This window comes from Schistocerca nitens, chromosome 1 (genome assembly GCF_023898315.1).
Source record: "Schistocerca nitens isolate TAMUIC-IGC-003100 chromosome 1, iqSchNite1.1, whole genome shotgun sequence".
Classification (NCBI taxonomy): domain Eukaryota; kingdom Metazoa; phylum Arthropoda; class Insecta; order Orthoptera; family Acrididae; genus Schistocerca; species Schistocerca nitens.
The window spans coordinates 451,289,761-451,307,915 of NC_064614.1; the positions used below are offsets into that span (position 1 = coordinate 451,289,761).

General features: G+C 44.5%; 1 protein-coding gene across 2 annotated transcripts in view; it reads left to right on the forward strand.

Moving 5' to 3' along the window:
- The window catches only part of LOC126251601 (fringe glycosyltransferase), a 658,326-nt gene that overhangs the window by 524,048 nt on the left and 116,123 nt on the right, over positions 1–18,155 (forward strand). For both annotated transcript variants that reach the window (XM_049952137.1, XM_049952146.1), the window contains exon 6: positions 2,328–2,475. In XM_049952137.1, coding sequence (XP_049808094.1) covers positions 2,328–2,475 — 148 coding nt within the window. The remainder of the gene's footprint in view (positions 1–2,327; positions 2,476–18,155) is intronic.

Consider the following 18,155-nt stretch of genomic DNA (forward strand, 5'->3'; position numbering starts at 1 on the left):
TGAACCATTTTATTCTAGTAGATATTAAATTTGGGCAACAGGTTCTCGCTCTGTTTTTTTAATTACAATCTTTCTAACAGTGAGAAATAAACACTTCCTTTTCAGTAGTCCTAATGTCGCGTTCTGGACCTATAATCTCGTAACTCTGCTGTCATCAATACACACGTCGATGGCAACCTTTATCCAGGCCCAGGTAGAAAATAGATGACATCTTTATTTCTCTCTTGCCTCCTCCTTATGAGCGAAGAGTGGAGGAATGAACATGCAGACGTGAAACTAACGTTTACATATTCTACATCAGTTATTGCGTAATTGATTTGTTTCGTTCATAGAATTTACTATTGAAATTAGTAGAAGTTCATTACTGCGTTTCAGTTTAATTGTACACGAAAACTAGCTCTGAAAAAGAATCACATCCAGCATACATGGCTTGCACGTAACTGTTCTATCATGTGCTGTCTGTTCTAAAACTGAGTGCGTCCTGTGACTTAAATATGTTGTGTTAAGACAAAGATCTGTGATTTTTACTTTGAAATTTGTATTAGTCCTTAAACTGTTGCATAACTTACGGTTACAATTATGGATCTTATTATACCTTCTCTCTGATTCGCACTTGAGAATGTGGTTTCGGTAGGCGGTTACCGCATCTATTTCTTCCTCGCAAGCGGACTCATTTCCAAGAACAGATTTGTTACTAAGTTGACAAATGTATTCAGGGAGCATTGATTTCTGAAAGGGTGGACGGAAAAACCTTTTCTTTGACGTGAAGGGTGTTATTACGTGCAGTCTGCGAACAAGGAGAGCATTAATGACGGCAACAATAGACAGACAACTGCTAGGTAATTTCGTTTCCTGACAACGCACACACATGCGTGATCTGTGGTGGCACGGTGGTGGACGGGTCTCCATACTGCCACAACGTTTTGTGCACGCTAACCCTGCCAAGAGACCGTGAATCGTCATGCGCTCATTTTGTGAAGCTCTTCTTTTACAGTTGCTGTAACTGACGAGTGAACTATGTTTGCTAGAAGGTATTTGCCAGTAAAATACCCAATGCAGCTGTAGTCATTCCGTACAAAAACTACAGTCAAGTAGCAGCTAACTCGGCAGCCGGAACTTAGTTGCATTGTCTTTTCTTTGTTTACGTGTTAGCAACACCGCAAACAAGTAAAAGGTTTGACGGTTTACAGTGTAAGAAATTTTGGTAATTTCCAAGAATGATTGCCTATCGAAGTTTGAGGGGTCCAAACGATACATATCGATTATAGAAGTCTCGTGGCGCGCGTTTAAGTATGTTTCAAATTGTCACTACAACAACGACAAACGAAAAGCGTTAGGGAAGCACTTTGTCTCAGGACAATACCCTCACAACGAAACACTTGCGGGACTCTTTCTGTCCCGCAGAAAACCCAAATATGATCTACTTCTTTTTTAGAAGGTCGTCCTCTGTAGTTCTTTCGTCTATCAATATGAGATTCGTCTACTTCTGTTTTATTCGTTCCGCCAATTGGCACACTGTCATTTGTCACTACCACGTAACACAGTTCTCGGCAAAACCCGAAATAGTTACACACGGTATTTGCCGGTAACTCAGTTTCTCTTGCTGTGTCTTTTAACGTGTAATCTCGAATCCAGCACGATATAAAATTACGCTCGTCTGAATCGACAATTTGGAGGACTCGAACCACGTATTTTTCTTGATGCTGGTTCGCTGTCCGCAATGAAATTGCAACGGAATCATAGTGTCCACACTCCTCTCACTAAATTTTACAGACTTCGCAGCACCACAGTCAACGCAGTCCCTCCTTTCCTCGTCCGGCAGAAGTCCATATTTGCGACAAAAAGTCCAACATTTGTCTATGCTGGATTTGCGTGGAATTAGTTTTCCATGTCAGACAATCCGCAGAAGAAACATGAGAAGCAGCAGACATTACACTCGCTATCAACAGAAACCGTTTGGGTTTCTCAATCAAGTCACAAATTATTATGGCGGGAATGTAATGTACACGCACTGAAGAAACAACGGAAAACTGATAAAAATTACGATCACAAGCAATTAATCATAACGCGCGCCACGAGACTTCCATAATAGATTTACTAACGCACGTTCGATATGTATCGTTTTTTACCCCTCCAACTTCGATAGGCAATCATTCTTGGAAATTACGTAGCTGCATTGTTTTTTTCTTTGTTTACATGTTAGCAACACCGCAAACAAGTAAAAGCTTTGACGGTTTACAGTGTAAGAAATTTTCATCTGTGTTTTGTGTGGATAAAAACACAAAAAAAACCACATATATGACCTAAGGTGCCCGTCCCTGTTTCAGGTGGTTCTGTCACGTAGACGATGACAACTACGTGAATGTACCACGGCTGGTGCGCGTCTTGTCGGGGTACAACCCGCAGCAAGACTGGTACCTCGGCAAGCCCAGTATTCGCGCGCCACTTGAGATCCTCAACAGGGACAACACCGCTGTAAGTACTTCAGCTCCCTACTCAAGTGTGTGTGTGTGTGTGTGTGTGTGTGTGTGTGTGTGTGTGTGTGTGTGTGTGTGTGTGTGTGTGTGTGAATATATATATAAGCATGATATTTCCATAGACAACGCATCCTGTATAACAGAGAAACAAATTTGGTGGGAACTTCGACGAGTGAACAAGAGACGAACACCCTTAGTAGTTGCTATATCTTCGTGTTGTAAGATTTAAAAAAGAAATGGAATGGATTTTCTTGCATGAAATGATATTTCAGACTGAAAGTGGCTATACATACCGAGAAACACAAAGACGGCACCTTACCTCGTAGCACCGAGACTTGCACATTTTAGAGACGGGACTGAAAGAAGCACATGCCGATGTTGGTTTGGCAGTTTGCTGGTTAGTTTGAGCGTACTTCGAAACCTACACGTTCTTTCCTCTGTTCAGCGAAGGCAGGAAGGGCGGAATGTATGTCGAGATAGAAATCTACACAACAATGTTAGTTGGTAACGACCTGCCAAATACTTGACAAGTTGTCTGCAGCTATCGCGGCGTCCTCCAGGAGTGGTTCAGGGAAATCGTAGAAAATCTAACAAGCATAGTCACGGGAGAAGACAGGCGTCCTGTCAGGCTGAAGCTGAGGCGGCTGTCATGAGAGTTCGAAACGTTTTAAGATATTCATTTGCTCTCATTAGTTTGCTTTTAAGATGTCATTTTTTTTTAAAAAAAGACATCTTGGCCAAAACAAGCCAACCTTACAAATGTGTTAGTACATCTCATATTTCCAACATCAAATTATTTGTCGTTCACTGGTGCTTAACCTCGTAAGGAGGTAATGATTTCCATTCTTAACGTGTGCTGGATAGTTATAACTGTTCATTCTTATTACAGAGCAAATACTTCGCTAACATAACTAACACACCTAGAATTTGACGTTAGTACTAATGATAATTGGCTATAGGTTTCGATATTCCAGGAGTGCTTTATTACTTGCGGTATTTCGAAATCCAGACTATACGGCAATCCAGAAGACCCTTGTTACCTGGTAGGCAGTTCCACACTGGTTACATATAAACTCCGTCCCGGGAAGGATTCCAGATCGTCGCCAGCATTAGAAGGTAAGCGTATAGATTAGCAACAACTCGTGTCGCCAGGACGTAATAACGAAACTACCGTCGTATGAACGGCTCTAAACGAACTTAAGTAGGCATTACGATCACAAATGTTCGTGAAAATCGAAACAGTTCATACGTGCCTAATTTATTGAGAACATGGTAGCGTTGGGGGCGGTAAGTCACTTCTGGTGTAACGAACATGTCAATCGTTTCCTGAGTGATACCTTGGTCTAAGTCTGCAAAATGTACTTGACCAACAGCACTTAAAAGCACTTCGCACGCGCCTGTACGTAATTACAGATAAAGACAAAACTTATTACGCAAGTGATGTGGAGCTGCGGTTTGTCACTCGTCCTAACTCGCTTTCTCTCGAGCAGTGGTCCGTCACCCCCACTTCTAGCTGTCATTGGCTGCAGTGACGTATCATCATCATCATCATCATCATTTAAGACTGATTATGCCTTTCAGCGTTCAGTCTGGAGCATAGCCCCCTTATAAAATTCCTCCATGATCCCCTATTCAGTGCTAACATTGGTGCCTCTTCTGATGTTAAACCTATTACCTCAAAATCATTCTTAACCGAATCCAGGTACCTTCTCCTTGGTCTGCCCCGACTACTCCTACCCTCTGCTGCTGAACCCATGAGTCTCTTGGGTAACCTTGCTTCTCCCATGCGTGTAACATGACCCCACCATCTAAGCCTGTTCGCCCTGGCTGCTACATCTATAGAGTTCATTCCCAGTTTTCTTTGATTTCCTCATTGTGGACACCCTCCTGCCATTGTTCCCATCTACTAGTACCTGCAATCATCCTAGCTACTTTCATATCCGTAACCTCAACCTTGTTGATAAGGTAACCCACACTGATTTTCATCCAATTGGTCGTCAACTAATACTCGCACTTTCCTTTCAACAATACCTGAGAAGATTTTACCAACAACGCTGATTAAAGAGATACCTCTGTAATTGTTACAATGTTTTCCGGAAATAAATAAATACTGGAAATAATTTTCCACCCAAGTTAACTCTTCCATAACGTAATTTTCTGATGAAGAAATTTTCCTGCCGTGATCTGCGCAGCCTGGGATGGGTCCTACGGTTCAGCGCCAAGGAGTGTCTGCTACTGCAGATTGCGTCGGACTTTTTCTTGCCCCTTTGCCTTCTTTGTAGATTTCAAGACAGCGCGTCGCGAGCCCCCGCCACTGTGATTTGACGTTTTCGGCCTCCGTCTCGCCACACCATGCGACAATGGCTGCTTGCGGCCGTCGCCCACTACGTCAATTCTATCGCGTTCAGTCAGAGCTGAAATATCTCACGATCCCATGGTTAGATCAGGATGCGATAACACCACTCTCTGTCTAATAAAGAGCCGCACCAATACAACTTGTGTTCCGATTTCTTACCTTAATTGACTAGGAACTTTCAAACGACCGAAATCAGTGAGAATACATGTCGCTGGAATTTCTCGAGTAGACTTGGAGGATGGCGGAAACGTCGGTTGTATTCAGTGACTTATTTGTAAGTTGACGTGTCACCGTACCCGGGAAGCTACACTAAAACCCCAAAGAAACTGGTATAGACATGAGTATTCAAATACAGAGATATGTAAACAGTCAGAATACGGCGCTGCGGTCGGCAGCGCCTGTATAAGACAAGTGTCTGGCGCAGTTCTTAAATCAGTTACTGTTGCTACAATGGCAGGATACCAAAATTTTAGTTGGAACGTGGTGTTACAGTCGGCGCACGAGCGATGGGGCACAGCATCTCGGAGGTAGCTATGAATGGGGGTTTTCCCGTACGACCATTTCGCGAGTGTGCGTGAATATCAGGAATACGGCAAAACATCAAATCTCCGACAGAGCTGCGGCCGAGAAAAGATCCTGCAAGAACGAGACCAACGACGACTGAAGTGAATCCATCGACGTGACAGAAGTGCAACCCTACCGCAAATTGCCGCAGATTTCATTGCTGGGCCATCAACAAGTATCAGCGTGCGAATCATTCAACGAAACACCATTGATATGGGCTTTCGGTGCCTAAGGCCCACTCGTCTACCCTTGATGACTACACGACACAAAGCTTTACGCCTCGCCTGGGCTTGTCAACACCGCCATTGGACTGTTGAAGACTGGATAAATGTTGCCTGGTCGGACGAGTCTCGTTCCAAATTGTATCGATCAGATGGACGTGTACGTGTGAGGAGAAACCTTCACGAATCCATGGACTCTGCATGTCGGCAGGGGATTTTCCAAGCTGGAGAAGGCTCTGTAATGGTGTGCGGCGTGTGCAGTTTGAGTGATACGGAACCCCTGATACGTCTTCACGCGACTCTGACCGGTGACACGTACGTAAGCGTCCGGTCTAATTAGCTACACCCGTTCGCGTCCATTGTGCATTCCGACGGACTTGGGCAATTCCAGCAGGACAGTGCGACACCCCACACGTCCAGAATTGCGACAGGAACACTTCTGAGTTAAAGCACTTTCGCTGGCCACCAAACTCGCCAGACATGAACGTTATTGAGCATGTCTGGGATGCCTTGCAACGTGCCGTTCAGAAGAGATGTCCACCTCCTCGTACTCTTACGGATTTGTGGAGGGCCCTGCAGGATTCATGGTGTCAGTTCCCTCCAGCACTAGTTCAGACACTAGTCGAGTACGTGCCACGTCGTGTTGCGGTCCTTCTGCGTGTTCGCTGGGGCGCTACACGAAATTAGGCTATGATCGCGGAAGCCTACATCAGCGTTTTCCATGCTGATCAGATTTACATGCCAACGTAGTTTCAGAGGCTTCACCGCCGTTGTGGACGCACTACTACAATGGTTAGAACGACACGCGCCCCTTTTGTAGGACAGTCTTGTCCCTCATACAGAGATTCCCTGCTTGAGTTCGTTTGGCCGGCCGCTGGTGGCCGAGCGGTTCTAGGTGCTACAGCCTGGAACCGCGCGACCGCTACGGTCGCAGGTTCGAATCCTGCCTCGGGCATGGATGTGTGTGATGTCCTTAGGTTAGTTAGGTTATTCTAAGTTCTAGGGGACTGATGACCTTAGAAAGTTCAGTCTCATAGTGCTCAGAGACATTTGAACCATTTGAAGTTCGTTTGAGAAACAACAGATCACATTTGAGAAATGACAGTGAATAAAGTTCCATATTTTTCCTATTGCTTATGGTGAATACATTGAAGTTGAGCGCGTATATTGCTGTCGCCAATACCCTACAAGGAGGCAGCTGTAGTGAGAAGCATTGGCAGGTGGGATTGTACTTGGGGAGAGAGGTTAAGGGGTCAGCGATTTTGCGCGTGTCTTTACGTCGCTTGTAACAGCCGCGCTTATTGGCGGCCGCGGAGCTGCAGGTGCCGGGCCGGGCTGTTATTGTTTTTCCCGGTGACGCAACGCAACGGCCGCAGCATTCCCACAGCAGTCGGCTGCTGCGCGGCCGCCGCGGGCAGCCGCTCGCATTGCCACGCCCAGCCGCAGCCGCACTCACGTACACACACGTGGCTGGCCGGCACCGCGTAACGCAATCACAGCGTCGCTGCCCCGCGCGCTCCTCTATTTTTCTAGGCCCGCGGCCGAAAGGTGAGCCTTGTCTTGTGGTTTTATTATGTCTCTAAACAACGCCCTCGAAACTCTGTTTTTGTTCGGTACGTGATAGATTTCAGTTTGTACAGCCGCCGCGTACTTCGGCCACGCTCTGCCTTGGACTGTCTGTACTGCAAACCTTTATGACTTCTGCGAGCCTGACCTGATGCAGTTCCAACATGTCAGCTTAGACGGTTCTGTATTTCAATCGGTGAAAACCAAACCCTTCGGAAGTCCGTCCCCGTCTGTCCATCAACAAACATCCCAATTTTTAGGGACCCCAAAAACGTACTTGTCAAATACTAAGGTCTACGATCGCTTGGCGATGTAAAAAATTTAAGCTTCTGAGGCAAAGCAGCCAAAGGGTACGGCCATGTATGTTAAGTATACTGATACTGACAAACTCACCCACCAAAACCTATACAGGGTGAAAAATATTTAAACCGACAAACTCTGGGAGCTTGTAGGGGACACCAAAACAAATATTTTCCCCTGATGTCATTTTTTCCTATGAGTAGTATTTAAACCGGAAGAGGAAGATTTCTCTGGCGGCAAATTAATGAAACCAACAAACACTTTTCCGTTTTTTTATGACCAAGAGACAACAACTAGGTAGCAGATACGGCCCAATTAAACAGTCGCCAACAACACCGACCCACACATTATCGAAGAACCGCACTTGATGAGCGCTAGTTACTGTGGCATGTGGGTTATCCTCACTCCAAACATGCGAATTGTGCAAGTTGAAGACTCCATCACGCCCGAACGTTCCTTCATCGTTAAACAACACAAAGGATGGAAATGTAGGATGCATTTCACACTGTTCCAAGTACCACTGCGAAAACTGTGCTCTGGGTGGATAATCAACTGGTTCCAGGTTGTGGACACGCTGTAAGTGAAATGGTCGTAACAATTGCTCTCGAAGGACTGTTCTTACATTCGTATGATTCGTCCCCATGTCCCGTATCACCGTTGAAGCGATCATTATGCTTTGCTGAAGAACTCCGTGGGTCTATCGTAAATAAAGTAGGTGTGGACTGCGAATCCAAACAGGAGGCGCTGGCAGTGTTTTAACGCTTTACAGTGTGGAGGAGACAGTTATAGAGACCACAGTGTGTTAACTTTTTATATGTATTTCTCTTATGGCCCACAATCTCGGGAAGGTAAAAAGTGTATTCAGCGAGCTGACTGAAAGTAATATCAAATTTAATAGCAAAATATTGACTGGCATTGCAGGCACGGAATTTTGTTTACTTGTATGATTGACTGGCACTGAGGGATGGCAGCAGACTGGGCGATTCTGAAGGCACTGCTGCTGCTAGTTCTTTGCAGCCTGACATAGTGCGGAATAATATCTTCTGTTTCTGCCGACAGTTCGCTGAAGCAGAGCTAGTTTGAACGTGTTACATTTACGGCGATAAAGTCTCGCGATAACCGTTCATCGTGGATTTCGATTGTAGATATGCTGACGTGGGAAACTCCCCATCGCACCTCCCTCAGATTTAGTGGTAAAATGGCCCATTGGATAGCCTATCAAAAACTGAACACAGATCAAGCATGAAAACAGAAGGAAGGTGTACTGAACTGTGCAAAGAAGTAGTAAAGCGTGCAACATTGAGCAGCTTTGAATGGCCCTGGTGTCGTGGACTGCGAAGGGGGAGATTTGGGTTCAACCCTCCTTCATGCCCCTCCTTTTTTTGTCCATGAAATTTTGAACTGTCCACTCGGTTATTGACGTGTCTGTTAGCTCCATTCAAATTTGTGTCTGTATTGTAGGGTAACGTCCGTTTGCAACAGCCACGTGTAACGAAGGGCTACCCACATAAGTACCTCCTATTCGCTCTACTCAAGTACCATATGTTAAGCCTCTTGCGTTCCGTTTTGGAAGTTTTGACTCTTGAATTCCATCGTTGTAACACGGACCGTATCCGTTTATTTGTTTGCATTTCTGTGAGCCGTCTATGAGGCATCTCTTCTGCTCTCACTATTCATCCCATTTACTTGCGACAGTAATACGTTCTTACCATTTGAATTATATTCCATAACCAATGCATAGTATGACAAGTTCCAAGACAAAGAGACCAGACATGTCACTGACAGGACGGTAAGTTAATAAATTTGTGAAAAAAATCGGGTACGATGGAGATTTAAACACGGATCTTCCGTTTCGTAGTCCAATGCCGTGACCACATGATCACGACACCGTGGTTGTTGCCATTCACTCCATGTTGCAGGTCTAAAGCTTGGACCGATCACTGTTTCTGTCCTACTGCTTTTTTCACAGTACAGTACACCTTCTTTCTGTTCTCATGCTTGATCTGTGTTTCGTTTTTGACGGGCTATCCTCTGGGCCATTTTAACATCAATTCTCAGGGGGCTGCGATGGGGAGTTTCCCTAGTCTGTAACTACGTGTGCTTGTGTTTCCTAGTGGAGACACGTATAGTTTTCAGACGCTGAATTTAATTACTGTTCATAGTGGGGGCTATAAAGAACTATATGAAGGCCTTCAGTTACAATCTTCTGCTCCCAAATCTAGCTACTACAATGGACTGTAACAAGTTACAGTGTTTCACGTCTGCAACAAATAAATGATAGTAAGAACGTTTCGCGCTGTTGTGGTAGTAAACAACTGCACTCCTGGGAAAAGAGCAAGACGTGTAAGAGACTGCTGGTAGACAGTGATACTCTATCTAGACTTACCGTGCATGCTGGCGCCTCTGCTGCTTCTCTTACAACGTGCACTTCGGATTATTTGTGCGTAGAGGACTATGTACGAGGTGTACTCGTAAAGTTTTAATTAACATCTTGAGAGAGTAAAGTTATGTATGTGTTCTTGGTTTGCAAGTACCTGTATGCGGTCGTGGTACGCACTGAAAACCCCGCTTCACAGAACCGTAGCACGCCGCTAGAGGAACGAAACAGGATTGCCTTGCCCTTTGGTACAGTGGAGACGGGCTGTGCCGTTTTACTTTTGGCGTCTGTAGCGGCGTTGGCTTCAGGGAAGGTAAATGCACCAGAGGAGGCAATTCTGAGATTGTGATTGATAATGTAAGCAAGACTAAAGAAAAATCAAGATACGTTCATAGAAAAGTCGATCTTGAAAAAGCGTTCGACAATGTCAAGTGGTGCAGGATGTTGGAAACTCTGAGAAAAATAGGAGTAAGCTATAAGGAGAGACGGGTTATTTACTGTATGTACATGAGCCAACAGGGAACAATACGAGTGGAAGAACAAGAACGAAGTGTTCGAACTAAAAAAGGGGTAAGACAGGTATGTAGTTTTCGCCCCTACTGTTAAATCTATACATCGAAGAAGCAATTACGAAAACAATAAACATTCAATAGTGGAATTAAAATTAAAGTTCGAAGGATATCAATGGTAAGATTCGCTGATGACATAGCTATCCTCAGTATAAACGAAGAAAAATTTCAGGAGTTGCTGAATGGAATGAACAGTATAATGACTACAGAACATGGATTTAGAGTAAATGAAAGAAAGACGATAGTAATGAGAAGTAACAGAAATCAGAACAGCGAGAAACGTAACATCAGTATTGGTGTTCACAGAGTAGATGGTAAGGAATTATGCTACCTAGGCAGCAAAATAACCCATGACGGACTTAGCAGGAATGACATAAAAAGCAGACTAGCACGAAAAAGGGCATTCCCGGTCAAGAGAAATCTGCTAGTATCAAACATAGACCTTAATCTGGGAAGAAATTTCTGAGAATGTATGCTTGGAACACAGCATATGGCAGTGAAACATGGACTGTGGAAAAACCTAAACAGAAGAGAATCGGAGCATTTGAGATGTGTTGCTACAACGTTAAAAATTATATGGACTGATAAGGTAAGGAATGAGGTGTTTCTCCGCAGAATTGGTGACGAAAGCAATATATGGAAAACACTGACAAGAAGAAGGGACAGGATAATAGGACATCTGTTAAGACATCGGGGAATAACTTTCCTGGTACTAGAGGGAATTGTGGAGGGTAAAAACGGTAGAGGGAAACAGACTGGAATACAGCTTGCAAATAACTGAGGACTTAGGGTGCAAGTGCTACTCTGAGGCGAAGAGGTTGGCACAGGAGCTGTGGACCCGCGATTTCAGTATGTACCACGACAGCAGATATGTACCTACAAAAAAATTAACCCCACAATACCTTTTTTCTTCGATTATAATTGAAACTTCGACCAACCCTCTTAATACCATGAATGTCTCTCGTAATATGATAAGCGTGTATTCTTATTACAAAGGCTTGGTCTGCAAAGAATACTCGCCTTCCAAGAGGAGTACCCGATCCCTAACGGATAAAAGTGAATAAAAATTATTGTAAAATAGGGAAGTGAATGTGTTCTGTGACCCATTGAGGTCGTTTATCTGTAAACTTCTGCGTTTGGGTACAGTCGATGTCTGAAGATTAACAGCTTTGATGAAACAGATGATGCTTACGAATGCAGTTTTATTATCGCCATATCGAAGAAGATGGAAAGGATAATAGCGAAATGAAACCTGCCGGTAGGGCACTGCTTAGACTGTTCCAATAGAACTAACATTTCTGTGACAGATACCTGTACACTTGTTCTGCAAGCCACAGAACAAAGCAGGAGCCGGCACCATTCTGAACCAGCAGAATATTTCTAAGCTTGGTAATTTTTGCCACTGATCCGATGCAGTATGCAATCCATAGCAGTGACGTGACCGTCAAATAGCAGTTTCTCCGTCGAGACGGCATTAGTCTCATGACTGTTAAGATAGGTCATCACACGCCCGCACTGCGCATGGTAGACTGTTAAGGCAGAGCGGGTTATCTGCGGAGACTATGGGTCTTCAGGTGCAGGTTTGTGATACAGTCTCTGACGTTGCACTGACGCCAGTAGTAAGAATACCGAAACGATCGTTAGTTCCCATTAGTGCGAGTTAGCTTGCTGTAGCGAACTGCGCAGTGGCGTCAGAAGGTAGAGAAATAAGAATAACAGGCGAGCTGCTATTGCTCAACCACGATATTGTTGCACTTGGCGGTTAAAGGAAACACGCGGTGACGAGTACAGTGGTGACTAAGGGAAACTCACCTGACTGTCAACGTATGAAGGTCAGTTGTGCAGATCCTATCAACTCCCATTACGCGCTGACTCAATATTAGCCAACCGAAGCGCTCTGACTCCCAGGTGAAATAAAAACAGTCAGTCTTTCTGTTTAACATGCGTGTTAATGCGAGTGAAGTAAAGAAGTACCGGAGTTCGTGACGGTTTTAACAGCGCGCAGAATAAGAAAAATTACATACGTGGCCGGGTCCAAATTGCAAAATACATACAACTCGCAGAGTGTCGCTCCAAAGTAACCGAAACATGTACATCAAACTCTACAGAACAAAACATAGAATGGGAGGCAACTATCTCAACTGGTTTAAAATATCTCCTGGGACTATATAGCCGTAAGAGTTGGCACTACTGATTTTCTTTCTTGCCTGCTACGTCTTCATCACTCAGCTATCAAACACCGAGCTGGCTAGTCTTAGTGCATTGCTTCATTTAATGTGCACAGAGTTCTGTATCTGCTTCTCAGCCAGAAACATTACTACTAATATTTCATTTAATTTTGCCATTATTGTCTGCCGTCAAGAGCTGATTTGAGACAGTGCGCCCGCAGAAACTGGCTTAAGGTAGTGTTGACTTCTCAGTTGTCGGTTATAATGGTGCTGACAAATCACTGCTGGGAAAGAGGCGTGTACATTATGTGGAAATTACGGATCGGGAGATACGCACTGAAAGTTACTGAATCCTGTAAAAGTATTTTAACGCGTTAATACCAATAATATTCTTGAGTTGACTTACTGTTAAAACTACCGCCATCAGCATTGTTATAAAAACCATTCTTAACCACAAATCTGAAACACTTGGTATTTGTAAATGAGCTGAGTAGCATTTCGGACCAGTGTCCTCCAGAATTTTTCCGGTTATATTAACGTCGCAACATAAAAACCCACCCACAATAGTTGTTTGTGAACAACTTATAGGCGCAGGAGGGCTTGAATTGGAGTCACGCACAGTGTGTGATGTCCTTGGCCGCGCTGCTGAGGTCCCTCTGGTGGGAGTCACGCTTGTTCGGCTGTAACTGGAGACGCCGCGCTGTCGCTGACACGGCCAGCAGTCGTGAGCGGCACTCGCTCGCCGCTGAGGCTGCTGCCGGCACGTAGCCGCTACGGCACTCGCCATGCACATTCCCAGGTCACCTCTACGGTGGCAAGACGCGCACGCTTCCTCTGCCACGGAAACTTAACACGAAGTCCCCAACAGTATTATAACCCGCGAATGGATATTTGCCAGAAACCTAATTCGTGCTTTCACTACCTTATTGTTGAGGCGACGTAAAGTTGCCATTCTCCACTTGAATAATTACATACGTACGAGGAACGCTCAATAAGTAACACAATACTCCTTTTTCATTCTGAAAGCGGTTTGTTTAGTTTTACCCAGGATTCCAATATACTATTTCGCAATCTTTTTGGGACAGCCGTTGTGGCCGAGCGGCTCTAGGCGCTTCAGTCTGAAACCCCGCGACCGCTACGGTCGCAGGTTCGATCCTGCCTCGGGCATGGATGTGTGTGAGGTCCTTAGGTTAGTTACGTTTAAGTAGTTCTAAGTTCTAGGGGACTGATGACCTCAGATGTTAAGTTCCATAGTGCTCAGAGCCATTTGAACCATTTTCTTGAAGTCTTTTTGGCTACAAAGTCGTACTTCTCAACATGTTCTCCGTTCAGTGTGATTGCTTTACGTCATCTTATTGGAAGAAGGCTATCGCAGGCTATCACTCCACTGGTCGGCGTCGGAGCCAGCGTCGTCATACATCAACAATCTCCCCATAGTCCACGCACTGCTTTCCACAGTGTGCGTCCTTCATTGAGCCAAACAGACGGAAGTCAGTATGGGCGGGACCCGGGTTGTAGGGTGGATGAGGAAGAGAAGTCCAATGAAGCTAAGTGAGCTCCTCTCACAAGGGAACCTCCCCATCGCACCCCCCTCAGAATTAGTTATAAGTTGGTACAGTGGATAGGCCTTGAAAAACTGAACACAGATCAATCGAGAAAACAGGAAGAAGTTGTGTGGAACTATGAAAAAATAAGCAAAATATACAAATGAGTAGCCCATGTGTAACATAGGCAACATCCAGGTGGGTATGAACCCATGCGCGCCGTGGTCCCGTCGTTAGCGTGTGCAGCTGCGGAACGAGAGGTCCTTGGTTCAAGTCTTCCCTCGGGAGAAAATTTTAATTTTTTGTTTTCAGACAATTATCAAAGTTCAGGCACTCGCATATAATCAACTTCGCTCTCCAAAATTCCAGGACATGTTCAGATTTGCTTGGACATATGCAGGATTTGACGGTCTACACACGGAAAAATTTGAAAACGTTAAAAACATACGTTTTGACAGAGCACAGACAAAACTGTGAAACTGTTGCATTCATTTTTTGCAGTTAATGTGACAAACTCTTATGTTTTCACACTTTTTTGGGAGTGATTATCACATCCACAAGAAAACCTAAATTGGGCAAGGCAGAAGAATCTTTTTACCCATTCACCAAGTGTACAAGTTAGGTGGGTCGACAACATATTCCTGTCATGTGACGCACATGCCGTCGCCAGTGTCGTATAGAATATATCAGACGTGTTTTCCTGTGGAGGAATCGGTTGACCTATGACCTTGCAATCAAATGTTTTCGGTTTCCATTGGACAGGCACGTCCTTTCGGCTACTAATCGCACGGTTTTGCGGTGCGGTCGCAAAACACAGATGCTAAACTTATTACACTGAACAGAGACGTCAATGAACGAACGGACAGATCATAACTTTGCAAAAATAAAGAAAGTAAACTTTTCACTCTAGGGAAGATTTGAACCAAGAACCTCTCGTTCCGCAGTTGCTCACGCTAACCACGGGACCACGGCGCTCCTGAACTCGGACTCTCCTAGATGTTGCCTATCTTGCACGTGGACTACTCAGTTTGTATATTTTGCTTAGTTTTTTCATAGTTCCACACAACTTCTTCCTGTTTTCTCGATTGATGTGTGTTTAGTTTGTCAAGGCCTATCCACTGTGCCAATTTATAACTAAATCTGAGGGGGGTGCGATGGGGAGGTTCCCTTGTCAGGTGCGCAGAATTGTGTAAGGCCTTTTTGGAGGAGGAGGAGGAGGAGGAGGAGGAGGAATAGGAATAGGAATTCCTTTTGCACGTATTTGGCGAGTTAAACGCTGAATTTCTTGGGTTAGCACAGTACACGTCAGAGTTTATCGCTGCACCATGAGGAAGTACATGAAACAGAATAGCCCTTCAGAGTCTCAGAAGATAGTCGCCCTCACTTGCGGCTTGGAGCGTTTTCTTCGGAGGAGATGTGGTGTGGCGCTACTCTGTGGATTGCTGTTTTGTTTCCAGTTGGAAGTGGTGTTTCATCGCCCGTGACAGTGTTCGACAAAAAACTGTCAACGATCAGCCTTGTAACACCCAAGACAATCCGCACAGACTTTCCTTCGTCGCTGTTTGCCTTTCTTTAGGCTGCGAGGAACCCAGTGGACGCACTCCTTTGACTGCCACAACTGATGGACGGGTGTGTCAGCACTACAAACAGAGAGGTCCAGTTGTGCAGCGAGGTGCTCGATTGTGATCTGTCGATCTCGTTGAGTGAGTGTGTCCGCACGTTCCAGTTTTGCAGGAGTTACAGCAGTGTGCGGGCGGCTGGACCGCGTGTGGTCGTTCTTGTTTACGCGACCTTGTTGCGACGATGACAGACGTCTCGCCGAACGACTCACCGTGCTTTTGTTAACTGCCACGTCTCCGTAGAGATTCTGCAAGCGCCTATGGATATCTGCGATGCTCTGGTTTTCCGCTAAGAGAAACTCAGTGATGACCCTGTACTCCGTTACAGACACCATGTTGAAGGCTACGTTTAGCGCCGCCACCTATCGAAACCTCATGGAAACCGTTGGGGCTGAAGCGGGAATATTCCACGATCTTCCACAACAAAGTTCGCATTTTTACAACTGAAATTGGCCGAGAAGAATGTATGTTGCATTACTTACCGAACGGCCCTCGTACTTTGCGGGGAGTACTTAGCATTATATAACGTTTTGGGGTTTCTTTCCGCTTCATGCGCGTGTGGATCACAGTAAGAATGCCTTCTTAAATGCAGTAATTAGTGTAATCTACTCTGCCGGAGCGAATCGTTGGAGCTGAAGTACATTTCTAGATACTGTACCTAATACTGGGTTATGAAAACGTGAGAGTAGGTTTTCACAGGATAACTGGTGTGTATCTTGAAGTCTGACCAGGTTTGTCAGTATTTCCGTGACACTGTCCAGAGTCTCCGACAAATCTGTGTCCATTCGTGCTGCCCTTCTTTGGAGACTTTCAGTGTCCTCTGTTAGTCCTACTTGAGTAATATTCTAAGATAAGACGGCAAGTGTTATTGCAAGAAATTTCCTTTGTAGGCTGACTGTATTTCGCCATAATGCCACGAGTGAACCGAAGTCTGCAACCAGCTTTATCTACCACCGATCCTATGAGACCAATGTAGTCAATATACCTAAAAATTGTTATACCCAGGTATTTGTATGCGTTGATTGAGCCCAGTGGCGCTTCGTTTTTGATGCAGTCATAGAAAACTATTTGTCTGTGTCTTTTGAAGTGCACACTTCTACATTTCTGTTCATTTAACTCAAATATTGGGAAGGAGTGAGATTCAGACCCCGTTCAGGCACCCTGTTCAGTGTTTACACAGATTATGTAAATTAATTTAAGTCTCTTGTCCTACGTCAACCTTTATCCTTGGTCCCTAATGAGCTAGACGTCGACAAAACTTAGAGCTGTCATCACAACTTCGTCTTTCACTGGATTGTCAGACGGCTCATCCAGCTGACTATGGACGTATTTACGTCTTCTCTGCGTATTGCAGTTCTTTTCACAGACACAAAGCATGCTAGAAACGATTATGGGACCAACAGGGAATCGATCACAAGACCTCTAGATTTGCAGACGCCGCTTACGTACGGAATCCCTGTACGTCTTTCTCAGCTATATCCTTAAGAATGTGTAGTTATGTAAAACGGAACACATTCAGTACCCTGTCACAATTTGCTAGGTTCTCTTCATAGAACATTTTAAAATCAGATTATTCATTTTGTTTCATGGGCGTTCCGGAATATAGCGCGGGGTAAGATTTTGTAATAATACTTTTATATGTCCAATATTTTCTTCGTTTTCTTTTTAAGAATGATGACCACATTTTGTAATCGTTTTATGTTTCGTTTGACTTTCTCAACTCAAAGATGTTGCTGAGTAACTAACGAAGACGGGATCTATTATGAAGACGGTTTCCGCTACATTTTAATGTAACAAATACGTGCTGTTAATAAAGTGGTGGCCTGAGATAATATTTCGACATCAAAGCGCATTGAAACAGATGTACATTCATGAAGTGAATGGTATTTTGTATCCTATTTTAGGGTTCAAAGTGCTGCCAATTCTTGACAAAAAAGTTCACATTTGTTTTAATTGTATGGGAAATACATACATCTACTTTCTTAGAGATCTTTGTTAAAGTAGTTCATGTATATAGACTTGCACTGTAATGTTGCACGAGTGACACAGGTAATTTCTCAAAATCTGAACATCCACATTCGTTCACACTTATTTGCGCTGAATCTAACAGGAAAGTTGGAACGTAGCAGAGAAATCACTGAATTAATTGACGTATTGACGACATACATTTGATAGAGACCAGCGCGTAATAACAGGAGTAACAACGGTGGAGCAACAGGGCACGCTCCGGTGGTTGCCCCCCCCCCCCCCCCCCCCCCGGACGGTGACAAAATAATGTTTTCAAGCTGTCATCTGGCAGAGTTAAATTGTTTGAAAAATGTTTTACAGCTGTCTGCAAGGAATGCGCAAAATAATTCACACGTTGTCGATAGAATGTTACATTTATGATTTGCC